The sequence below is a fragment of the Pseudophryne corroboree genome, chromosome 8, assembly GCF_028390025.1.
Source record: "Pseudophryne corroboree isolate aPseCor3 chromosome 8, aPseCor3.hap2, whole genome shotgun sequence".
Classification (NCBI taxonomy): domain Eukaryota; kingdom Metazoa; phylum Chordata; class Amphibia; order Anura; family Myobatrachidae; genus Pseudophryne; species Pseudophryne corroboree.
Genome location: NC_086451.1, coordinates 442,735,579 through 442,748,119, shown reverse-complemented (window position 1 = coordinate 442,748,119; position 12,541 = coordinate 442,735,579). Strand labels below are relative to the sequence as shown.

The 12,541-nt window shown below is 49.3% G+C and overlaps 1 protein-coding gene across 1 annotated transcript in view; it reads left to right on the top strand.

The window, feature by feature from the left end:
• LOC134949511 (complement factor B-like) overlaps positions 1-12,541 on the top strand; it is a 295,509-nt gene that overhangs the window by 171,658 nt on the left and 111,310 nt on the right. The window contains exon 10 of the mRNA XM_063938124.1: positions 11,136-11,270. Within this exon, the coding sequence (XP_063794194.1) occupies positions 11,136-11,270 (135 nt within the window). The remainder of the gene's footprint in view (positions 1-11,135; positions 11,271-12,541) is intronic.

The window sequence follows — 12,541 nt, the reverse complement described above, 5'->3', positions numbered from 1 at the left end:
ATCTGTGAGGAGGGGGATGTACACGGTGATATATCGGAGGGTGATGATGAGGTGGACATCTTGCCTCTGTAGAGCCAGTTTGTGCAAGGAGAGATTAATTGCTTCTTTTTTGGGGGGGGTCCAAACCAACCCGTCATATCAGTCACAGTCGTGTGGCAGACCCTGTCACTGAAATGATGGGTTGGTTAAAGTGTGCATGTCCTGTTTTGTTTATACAACATAAGGGTGGGTGGGAGGGCCCAAGGACAATTCCATCTTGCACCTCTTTTTTCTTTTCTTTTTCTTTGCGTCATGTGCTGTTTGGGGAGGGTTTTTTGGAAGGGACATCCTGCGTGACACTGCAGTGCCACTCCTAGATGGGCCCGGTGTTTGTGTCGGCCACTAGGGTCGCTTATCTTACTCACACAGCTACCTCATTGCGCCTCTTTTTTTCTTTGCGTCATGTGCTGTTTGGGGAGGGTTTTTTGGAAGGGACATCCTGCGTGACACTGCAGTGACACTCCTAGATGGGCCCAGTGTTTGTGTCGGCCACTAGGGTCGCTTATCTTACTCACACAGCTACCTCATTGCGCCTCTTTTTTTCTTTGCGTCATGTGCTGTTTGGGGAGGGTTTTTTGGAAGGGACATCCTGCGTGACACTGCAGTGCCACTCCTAGATGGGCCCGGTGTTTGTGTCGGCCACTAGGGTCGCTAATCTTACTCACACAGCTACCTCATTGCGCCTCTTTTTTTCTTTGCGTCATGTGCTGTTTGGGGAGGGTTTTTTGGAAGGGCCATCCTGCGTGACACTGCAGTGCCACTCCTAGATGGGCCCGGTGTTTGTGTCGGCCACTAGGGTCGCTTATCTTACTCACACAGCGACCTCGGTGCAAATTTTAGGACTAAAAATAATATTGTGAGGTGTGAGGTATTCAGAATAGACTGAAAATGAGTGGAAATTATGGTTTTTGAGGTTAATAATACTTAGGGATCAAAATGACCGCCAAATTCTATGATTTAAGCTGTTTTTTAGGTTTTTTGGAAAAAAACACCCGAATCCAAAACACACCCGAATCCGACAAAAAAAATTCGGTGAGGTTTTGCCAAAACGCGGTCGAACCCAAAACACGGCCGCGGAACCGAACCCAAAACCAAAACACAAAACCCGAAAAATTTCCGGCGCTCATCTCTAGTGGAGAGCCCTGAGATGTGATGGAGACCCCCCTCCACACCACCTCACAGGTATCGTGTCACTGCATCGCAATGTTAATTGCATATATCATAAGCATCGCTGCGGTAGGCGGCGAGGGGCGGCAATGTATTTTAATACATCCCGCTCTCAGTCCGGCACACAGCCCTGGCCCCCTTAAGGTATGGGGCAGGTCCCTCAGGCATAGTTCACACCCTGCTCTCTGCACTGTGCCATTCATCTGACATTGCTCAAAATGGTCTGTGGGGGGGCCAGGGAATAAAGCATTGCTGGGCAGCAGTGGGCCCCTTAGTCCTCAGGGGCCCCGGTGTAATGCACCTGCTGCACCAATGGTAGTTCCGCCTCTGTCTGGCAATAATCTATCATATAGCAGATTCTCCACTAAACTAGGAGTTTTCTCTTACATCCTAGAGGATGCTGGGGTCCATTTTAGTACCATGGGGTATAGACGGTTCCGCAGTAGCCTTCGGCACTTAAAGACTTTTCAACAGTGTGAACTGGCTCCTCCCTCTATGCCCCTCCTCCAGACCTCAGTTTAGAAAATGTGACCAGGAGACTGGATGCACACTAGTGGAGCTCTACAGAGCTTTGCTGGAAAAAGACTTTCTTAGGTTTTTTATTTTACAGGGAAGCTGCTGGCAACCGCTTCCCTGCTTCGTGGGACTTAGGGGGGGAAGTAGGAACCAACTTCTCAATTAGTTAATGATTCTGCTTCCGCTGACAGAACACCATTAGCTCCTGAAGGGTACTGAACACAGCCCAAGCCTGGCCAGCGTTCACTCCCACAGCACTGCCGCCACCCCCTACAGAGCCAGAAGTCAGAAGGCTGGTGAGTATATTACCGGAGTCCTGCAGAGAGGGGATCCTCCGGTCATCGTTGGTGGCATACAGGTACACGCACAGCGGTGGGACGCTGCGCACCATGTCTCTCAGCACAAGGGTGCAGAGCGCGGGGAGGGGCACGCTCTGAGGGCATGTTTTTAAACCTTACTCTCACTGGCAAAAAGGGTACATACATGTACAGCCGCTGATGTGCCATCCCCAGCCAGTATAAATAATTACATTGCTGAGGCTGAAGGGTGGGGCTTCTCCTCAGACTTGCCAGAACACTCACTGGGTGCCATTTTTTCCTGTAGAAACTCCAGTGTGAAGCTCCTGAACGCTGTTTCTCCTCATGACAACGCTGATACAAGTACAGGGTGTTATAGAAGGGGCAGAGAGTGTTCATTATAATTAGGTCTGTGGGCCTATTATTGGTATATGCGCTGTAAGTGGGTAATATTTCCACAATTCACAATAAGGCGCAGTGTGTGGACTGGCAGATCCCTCTGTGTCTCTCTGATAGACTTTAGTGTTGGTCTATCCCCAATAGCTCCCCTGTGTGATAGGTGTGTGTGTGTGTGTGTGTGTGTGTGTGTGTGTGTGTGTCTGTGTGTGTGTGTGTGTGTACAAGTGTGTAACATGTCAGACACTGGGGAGGGTTATTCCCAGAAAGAACCCATTTTAGATACACAAGAGGGTAATGTGGTGGCCCTTCCCTCTCAGAAGGAGCCGGAGTGGGTGAGAATGTTGCAAAAGAATATGTCAATGCTTGCAAAGAAATTCTCTGAGTCTGAACAACAGACTAAATATTGGAGGCAGTCTGTGGAGGATGCACTGTTTACTGACCCCTCCATATCATCCACTCAGGTCCCATCCAGTTCCCAGATAATGCAAGGTGACACAGACACAGATTCCGACTCTGACTCGACACTGGGGATTTGAGAGGGGTAGACCCCAAATTAGCCAAAAGCATACAATGTATGATAGTTGCTATAAAGGAAGTGTTGGAGTTTCCTGTAACAACACTGGTCCCAGAGGAAAAGGATTATTTTAGATTTAATAAAAAGCAGGTTGTGACTTTTCCTCCTTCAAAAGATTTGAGTGCGTTCTTTGAAGAATCCTTGGCTAACCCTGAGAAGAAATGTACCCTTCCCAGAAGGATACGTGTAGGTGTAGCATACCCTTTCCCTGAGGAAGACAGGCACAAATGGGAGACACCCCCAGTGATAGACACCTCAGTTTCTCGACTGTCTAAGAAAATAGTTTTGCCTGCCCCTGGTTCAGCTACTTTAAAAGATCCAGCTGACCGTTAATTAGAACCAACCCTAAAATCCATATATACGGTTAACGGAACGCTGCTCAGGCCCACCATTGCTTGTGCGTTGGTAGGTAACACTGTGGAAAAATGGTCTGACAACTTGCTTGTTAACATAGACACAGTTGACAGGGATGAAATAGTCCTAACTCTCGGCCATATCAAAGATGCTGCAGGTTACTTAGTTGAAGCTATGAAGGATATTGGGTTGCTGAGTTCAAGATCCTCCGCTATAGCGATTTCAGCCCGCAGGGCGCTGTGGATCCGCCAATGGAATGCTGATGCGGAATCAAAAAATAATATTGAGGCGCTTCTTTACAATGGCGAAACCCTCTTTGGAGACGAGCTGGATGCCATGATTTCAACAACTATATCAGGCAAGTCAGCATTTCTGCTTTCCGCAGCTGCTCCACCTAGGAAAGGATTTCACTCTCATACGATGCAATCCTTTCGGCCCAACAAGTCCAAAAAGGCAAAGGGTACCTCCTTCTTCGCAGGAAGAGGGCGAGGAAGAAGTAAAAAATCTACAACACCATCAGTCTCGCAGGAGCACAAGTCAACAGCTACTTCTGCTAAAACCTCAGCATGACGCTGGGGCTCCCCTGCGGGAGTACGATCGGGTGGGGGCACGTCTACTGTCTTTCAGCCAGGTCTGGGTTCACTCAGATCTGGATCCTTGGGTATTGCAGATAGTATCCCAAGGGTACAAATTGGAATTTCAGGACCTTCTCCCATGCCGATTTTTCAAATCAGTCTTACCAGCTTCTGTTCAGGACAGAGCAAAAGTGCTGAACGTAATACAGAAATTATGTCAAGACAATGTAATTTCCTTAGTTCCTGTGTCACAACAGGAAATAGGGTTTTATTGAAGCCTGTTTGTAGTGCCGAAACCGGATGGCTCGGTCAGACCGATTTTAAACCTAAAGACTTTGAACCTTTATTTGAAAAGGTTCAAATTCAAGATGGAATCCCTGAGAGCGGTGATCTCCAGCTTGGAGGAAAAGGAATTTCTGGTATCGATGGACATCAAAGATGCTTATTTACATGTTCCCATCTACCCACCACATCAGGCATACCTGAGATGCGGTACAGGACTGCCACTACCAGTTCCAAACATTGCCTTTAGGGCTCTCCACGGCTCCGAGAATATTTATCAAGGTGATGGCGGAGATGATGGTTCTTCGCAAGAAAGGAGTCAAACTCATCCCATACTTAGACGATCTCCTCATAAAAGCGAGATCCAGGGAGAAACTATTGCAGAACATTGCACTTTCCCTGACGGTGCTTCAACGGCACGGTTGGATCATAAACCTTCCAAAATCACAATTGGAACCCACTGTGAGGTTATCATTTCTGGGAATGATATTGGATACGGAAGCACAGAAAGTATTCCTACCAGTGGAAAAGGCTCTGGAGACCCAGAGCATGGTCAAACAAGTTTTAAAACCAGCACGTGTATCGATTCATCAGTGCATCCGCCTGCTGGGGAAGATGGTAGCGGCCTACAAGGCTCTACAATTTGCCCAATTCCACGCCAGGGTGTTCCAATGGGACCTACTGGACAAGTGGTCCGGATCGCAACTACACATGCACCAGAAGATAATCCTATCAACAAAAGCCAGAATTTCACTCTTGTGGTGGCTTCAAAGTTCTCACCTCCTGGAGGGACGCAGGTTCGGGATTCAGACTTGGATCCTGGTGACCACAAATGCAAGCCTCCAAGGTTGGGGAGCAGTCACGCAAGGGGAAAGCTTCCATGGACGATGGTCAAGTCAAGAAGTACTCCTTCACATAAACATTTTGGAATTGAGAGCTGTGTACAACAGCCTTCATCAAGCAGCACACCTTCTTCAAGGTCGTCCCATACAGATCCAGTCAGACAATGTAACGGCAGTAGCTTACATAAACCGCCAGGGCGGAACAAAAAGCAGAGCGGCAGTGGCAGAGGTGACAAACATACTCCTCTGGGCAGAAAGACATGCAAAAGCTCTGTCGGCAATTTTCATTCCGGGAGTGGACAACTGGGAAGCAGACACAATCTCCATCCAGGAGAGTGGGGCCTCCACCAAGAAGTCTTCGCAGAGGTGACAAGTCTTTGGGGAGTTCCTCAAGTAGACATGATGGCTTCTCGTCTCAACAAGAAGCTTCAGAAATATTGTTCCAGGTCGAGAGCCCCACAAACAATAGTACTGTGGATGCACTGGTGACCCAGTGGGTGTTTCAGTCGGTGCATCTGTTACCTCTACTTCCACTAATACCAAAAGTTCTCAAGATAATCAGAAGAACAAGGGTTCGAGCAATTCTCATTGCTCCAGACTGGCCAAGGAGGGCTTGGTATCCAGATCTTCAGGAGTTATTACTGGAAGATCCTCAGCCTCTTCCTCTTCGCGAGGACCTGCTTCAGCAGGGGCCATTTGTTTATCAAGACTTACCGTGGATGCGTTTGACGGCATGGCTGTTGAGAGCCAGATCCTAGCCTGTAAGGGTATTCCCATTGAAGTCATTCCCACACTTATTCTGGTCAGGAAAGGGGTAACGTCCAAACATTACCATCGTATTTGGAGAAAATATGTATCTTGGTGTGAATCCAAGAAGTCTCCTGCGGTGGAGTTTAAATTAGGACGTCTTCTCCTATTTCTACAGGCGGGTGTGGATGCTGGCTTGAGATTAGGGTCTATCAAGTTCCAAATTTCGGCCTTGTCCATTTTCTTTCAGAAACAGTTGGCTTCCCTTCCTGAGATCCAGACGTTCGTGAAGGGGGTTCTGCGCATCCAACCTCCCTTTGTGCCTCCTGCGGCGCCATGGGATCTTAATGTGGTGTTACAATTCCTTAAATCGGACTGTTTTGAGCCTCTACAAGAGGTAGAGTTGAAGTTCTCACTTGGAAAGTGGTCATGCTGTTGACCTTGGCCTCAGGCAGACGAGTGTCTGAATTAGGGACTCTGTCACACAAGAGTCCTTATTTAATTTTTCATGAAGATAGAGCTGAACTGCAGATGCGTCACCATTTTCTTCCAAAGGTTGTGTCTTATTTCCATATCAACCAACCTGTGGTAGTGCCAGTGGCTTCTGACACCTCAGCCGTTTCAAAAGTCCTTGGATGTCGTCAGAGCGTTGAGGACTTATGTTGCAAGAACGGTTTGGATAAGGAAAACAGAATCTTTGTTTGTCCTCTATGACCCCAACAAGATTGGGGGTCCTGCTTCTAAGCAGACTATTCCGCGCTGGATCAGAGGTACCATTCAGCATGCTTATTCCACTGCAGGATTGCCGTTACCGAGTTCGGTAAAGGCCCACTCTACAAGGAAAGTGGGTTCTTCCTGGGCGGCTGTCCGGGGTGTCTCGACGTTGCAAATTTGCGGAGCAGCTATTTGGTCAGGGGCAAACACGTTTGCTAAGTTTTACAGGTTTGACCCCTTGGCTGCTGACGACCTTCAGTTTGGTCAGTCAGTTCTACAGGAACATTAGCACTTTCCCACCCGTACTGGGAGCTTTGGTACATCCCCATGGTACTAAAATGGACCCCAGCATCCTCTAGGACGTAAGAGAAAATAGGATTTTAATTACCTACCGGTAAATCCTTTTCTCATAGTCCGTAGAGGATGCTGGGCACCCGCCCAGTGTTAAATTTTCCTGCATATTACGTTTTGTCTTTTACACAGGTTCTCATGTGTTAAAATGTTCACAGCAGTTGCTGTTGTTATGCATGCACCTTGGCATGGGTTATGTTGAAGGCCATGTTAGGCGGCATGTTTTGTATGGTGTGAGCTGGTGTGAATCTCGCCACTAGTTTAATGTAAATTCTTCTCTCTAAGTTGTCCGTCTCCTCAGCCACAGTTCCTATACTGAGGTCTGGAGGAGGGGCACAGAGGGAGGAGCCAGTTCACACTGTTGAAAAGTCTTAAAGTGCTGAAGGCTCCTGCGGCACCGTGTATACCCCATGGTACTAAAATGGACCCCAGCATCCTCTACGGACTACGAGAAAAGGATTTACCGGTAGGTAATTAAATCCTATTTTTCACCCACATACAGTGTTCCAGGTTACCTTCTTGAGTATATTAAGCCCCTCTATTCTAACTATCTGCAAGTTATTTACTTCTAGAGACAGCGGTCACATTACGCACCCTCTGCTAGCACCTACACCTTTATATTGTTAAGTAAATGCAAGCAGCAGAATCTCCAAACAGGGCTGATTACAAGTACTCAACTGTGTATAACCTGACACAGCATACGGATCAGGTGAGAAATTCATTTCAGGAGGCAAATTCTTTACTGCTGAAGCTACTTTCTTGGCAGTTTATTGAGGTTAAACATTTTGCAACTGGACAAAGTAATTCAGTGGTTCCCGAACTTTTTTAGTCCAAGGCACCCTTTGGGTCTCCCTGACTTTTTCAAGGCACCCTTAAGCCAAAATAATTACCGAACTGTCCCTTTTTTTAAACTGTTACGGCACTTTTGCTAGGTATCCATTTCCCTGGTCCTGAGCAAATTCCCCTCACCAGATCCTCTCCAGGGGTGAGGGGGTGGACTTGGATGGGGGGGAAGGGGGGGGGGGCGCAAAGCATTTTCTCGCACCTGGGCCCACCGCTCGCTAGTTCCGCCACTGGTGCAGAGTGTGCGGGCCCCTGTGTCCAGAGGGGGGCCGCACCGCACACACTGCACCCATTTTTTCGATACTTACCTTTCCGGCATCCATCGGTGTTCGTGTGGGCCCCCTCCTCTCCCGTAGACGCCACCGCCGCTACTAGCGCACTGAGCACTAGAGATTCTGGCACAGTGCCTATTTTTTCGGTGTCCTGCGCATGCACTGTAGAGTCTCTAGTGGTCAGAGGGCTATCAGCAGCGCTGATAACTATGGGAGAGGAGGGGGCCCACACACGTAGTCTGCACACGGGTCGCCTCCTCCGAGGAGATGCCTCTGCATATAAGTCACTTATAGCAGGCACCCCCCTCCTATAGATTTCCCTATGCCGCATCTCACATACAGTATCACATATTAATATTTTACTCACTTTCTCAGCCAGCTCCTCTGTCACAGCGGCCAGGACTTCAATCAGCCATCAGGTCCCTTGCCCAGCGCACTCCTCGGTCACTCCAGGGCACTCCTCGGTCACTCCAGGGTACTCCTCGGCCACTTTAACGCACTCCTCGGTCAGTGCAGGGCCCTCCTCGGCCACTTCAGAGGACTCCTGGTCCTCGGTCACTCCAGGGCACTCCTCGGTCACTCCAGGGCACTCCTCGTCCACTTCAGCGCACTCCTCGGCCACTTCAGCGCACTCCTCGGCCCTCAGCCACTTCAGCGCACTCCTCGGCCACTTCAGCGCACTCCTCGGCCACTGCAACCTGCTTACACCTGCACCCCCAGCCGGCTGATTCCAGTCACAGGTTCCCCAAAGCACGCGGTCACAACCTGCACAATAACACCTCCCCTCCCCCCAGGATGACTCCCCCAGCACCTGAGCTGGCTGACCTTGGGCACAGCCACAGCACATCCCGCACAACCCCCCCCCCCCCCTCCCCTCAGTGCTGGCTTACTCCACACTGGCCAGCCGCAGCTCTCCTCTTCCTCCCTCTCCCGCTGGCTAACACCACACTGCCCAGATGCAGCTGCCCTGCACTCTCGTCTCTCCCTGCCCCTGCGCCCTCCCCTCCTCTGTGCACACTGTGTAGCCTGCACTCTCTCCCTCCGGCTCTGTGCACACTGTAGCCTGCACTCTCTCCCTCCGGCTCTGTGCACACTGTAGCAGCCAGCGCCTCCTCCCCCCCCCGTGCGCAGTGCACACTGTAGCAGCCTGCTCCTCCTCTCCCCCCCCCCCCTGTGCGCAGTGCACACTGTAGCAGCCTGCTCCTCCTCTCCCTCCACAACACTAACCACCAGCCCCCCCGTGCCCAGTGTATGTCCGCTGCAGCCGCTAGCCCCGGCACCGGCTACCTGAGCAGCGGCACGGACAGACTGATCCTGCCTCTCCTGCTGCCCTCACTCCCCTCCCGTAGCCGCATCATGCGGACAAACACAGCCCGCACATCACATCCCGTCCCGGCGCCGGCTGGGCTGACTGAATGGACTGGCTGGCCACACTGCCTCTCCTGCTGCCAGCACTCCCCTCGCAAGTAAAAAGAAAAAAAATGCGGACAAACGGTTGCTAGGCTGCGGCACCCCTGTCACAGCGCCGTGGCACCCCAGGGAGCCGCGGCGCACAGTTTGGGAACCACTGAAGTAATTATACGTATGTTTACAGTTGTTTATCTTCATAGGAGAGCAAGCTAAGTGAGTGTTCAGAGTAATGGTGCCCATACACTAGAACGAGGTATTTGCTCCGTCGCATGCGATACCCCTTCAATTCCCCACTAGCCACCGGCAGCTCCTGGACTTACGATATCGTGAGTCCAGGTCACCTCAGTCACGATGTGCCAACATTAGATCGCGTGCGATCTATCGTTAAAGCACATCATCGTAAGCGACCGGCCAGATCCTACCTGCTGCGGGTAAGATCTAAAAACCCTGTTTGCGACCCCCGGGAGCGCACCTCAGATCCGAATCATAAGTGGATCACACACGATGTGGTCCACTTACTCGTGATACGTCGGCCTGATGCGTCGTATCATCCCATATCGTCTTAGTGTATGGGCACCTTTTGGCTCACTGAGGAAGTAGTTTGGAACCTCAGAGGGGTTTTTGTATATTGACACCTGAACAGAAGTACACAGTAACTTATGATTCCTATTGTTACAGGACTGCTGGTAATTATGGAGAAAATATAAATATTCACTACTGCTGTGAAACTGATTAATCTGTGTTGCATAGACATATGCTGATATTATATCTTTATAAGTATCCTGACCTTGGAAACTAGAAACGTGTATAGTGAACACTTGCCTGTCACTGTGTTCCTGAATCCGATGTAGGGTTTACTTTAAACCAGGTTTAACACCCCCAAGGAGAGGATATTTATAAAATATTGATCTTAAGGTACCTACTTAGAGAAAGCTTAAAGCTTATCATTGCATGTATATGGGAAGTGTTAATGTTAATCTTAAATAACTTCTGCATCACCTAAAGACGGAGCCATGTGCTTTCTGTCTCCAAAAGCATCCAGAACGGTGAATATTACATTTAACTATTGTGAACCATTGCTGTTTTTCATGGGTGTGGTATGTAAAGTCGATGGTAACTAGGTCGATAGTGTCTAGGTCGACTACTATTGGTCGACAGGGACGCTAGGTCGAAATGTTCCAGGTTGACAGATCAAAAGGTCGCCATGAGTTTTTTTATGGGGGTTTTTTGTGTCGTTTTCTCCGTACAGTGACTGGGAACTCCAATCAGTGCACCGTGTCCCCTCGCTTCGAGCAAGGTGCCTAGCTGCGCTTGGCACAGGTTGCTATTCCCAATCGTAGTCCGCATGGATCGTTAAGTATGAAAAGTTCAAAACAAGAACTGTGAAAAACTCATGTCGACCTTTTGACCTGTCGACCTAGAACAGTGATGGTTAACCTTGACACTCCAGCTGTTGTTGAACTACATATCCCAGCATGCCCTGCTACAGTTTTGTTATTTGTCCATGCTAAAACTGATGCAGGGCATGCTGGGATGTGTAGTTCAACAACAGCTGGAGTGTCAAGGTTAGCCATCACTGACCTAGAACATGTCGACCTAGAGACCCTGTCGACCTAGTTAATGTGGACCAATAGTGGTCGACCTAGACAGTGTCAACCTAGAAAAAAGATCCAGTTTTTCATATCCTCTGTCTATCACTTTTGAAGTCCAATTAATTCTCTACCACATGGCTAATTTCCCTCTCATCGCTACAGATATTTACGTCTTTGGCCTGGGTGACGTAAGTCATACAGAGGTCAATGATATCGCATCTAAGAAACCTGGTGAAAGACATTCTTTCAGAATGGAAAATGTTGACGATATGAAGAAGGCCTTTACTGATATAATAGGTAAGAGTTTCTTCACCAGATGTTCCTTCCTTCTCTTTCCTAAGTGGCAAAGACATAACGTGTGTGATGGGATTTCCGCTTCTATCTTTTCCCAAATAAATACTACCGCTTTATCTTGTCTTTATATCATACTTACTGCACCTGTTCTCCTGGGAGGTCTGGGAAACGCTCAGTTTTTTTGGGACCCCTGAAAGAGTAAGTGGATCTCCCACATTCCAGGCACTTCCTAGTAAACTCGGGAGCATAATATAGGGCATTGCAGGTTCCTATTGAGAGGGTGGGGCCAATATGCTGCAAGTGGGTTTATGTCGTAATGGGGGCGGGGCTAAATGACGAAAAGCACCCGACCTTGCAACCCTCAGTAGCCAGCTGCACTTTGATTCCAGCTTCTGTCCATAGAAGAGAATAGGCAAGTATGCTTTGTTTATTGAGATAGCTTACAGTATTAGTACCCAACACTTCTTACAGCCCCATCATAAGAGGGTTGAGTGGGAGGGCCAGTAAAAATGATGTTGCATCTTTTATTGGGTGTTAGCACAGCTTTCCACGGGGACTGATTCTAAGTTGGGACCAAAGGAAAAGAAAGCAGTAACTTTGCACCTGGGGTTTAATTCAGACCTGATCGCTAGGCTGCGGTTTCGTACAGCCTGTAATCAGGTCTGAACTGCGCATGCACGTGCACCGCAGCGCCGGGCAGCGATGGGATGGTGCGAAAAAAGCAATCGCATGGGCGATCGCACGGTGACTGACAGGAAGAGGATGTTTGTGGATGGCAACTGACCGTTTTACAGGAGTGTCCGGGAAAAACGCAGGAGGGACCAGGCATTTGGAGGGAGGGTTTCTGACGTCGGCTCTGGCCCCAATCATCGCACTGGAAGAGTAAGTCCTGGGCTGTTCAGAGACTGCACAAACTGCTGTTTGTGCTGCTCTCCTGCACATGCGATCGCACCCCTGCACAGCAATTTCTCCCTGTAGGCGGCGACTACCTGATAGCAGGGATGCAAAAAACGCACCCCGGCGATCAGGTCTGAATTACCCCACTGGTCAAACCATGTCCAGGGCCGTCTTTTCATATGGGCTCAATGGGCTCTTGCTCAAGGACCCCAGGAGTATAAGGGCCCTAGGCTGATAGCTGAGGGTCCCCTCTTTCCAGGGGTACCAGATTTTTTTTAAATTGGCCCTGGGGAACCTGAGATATCTGAGTCCAAAGCAGTGGTCCCCATCCAAGCCTGTTAATTGCTATTACCATCAAGATATCTCAGGCACTGTAT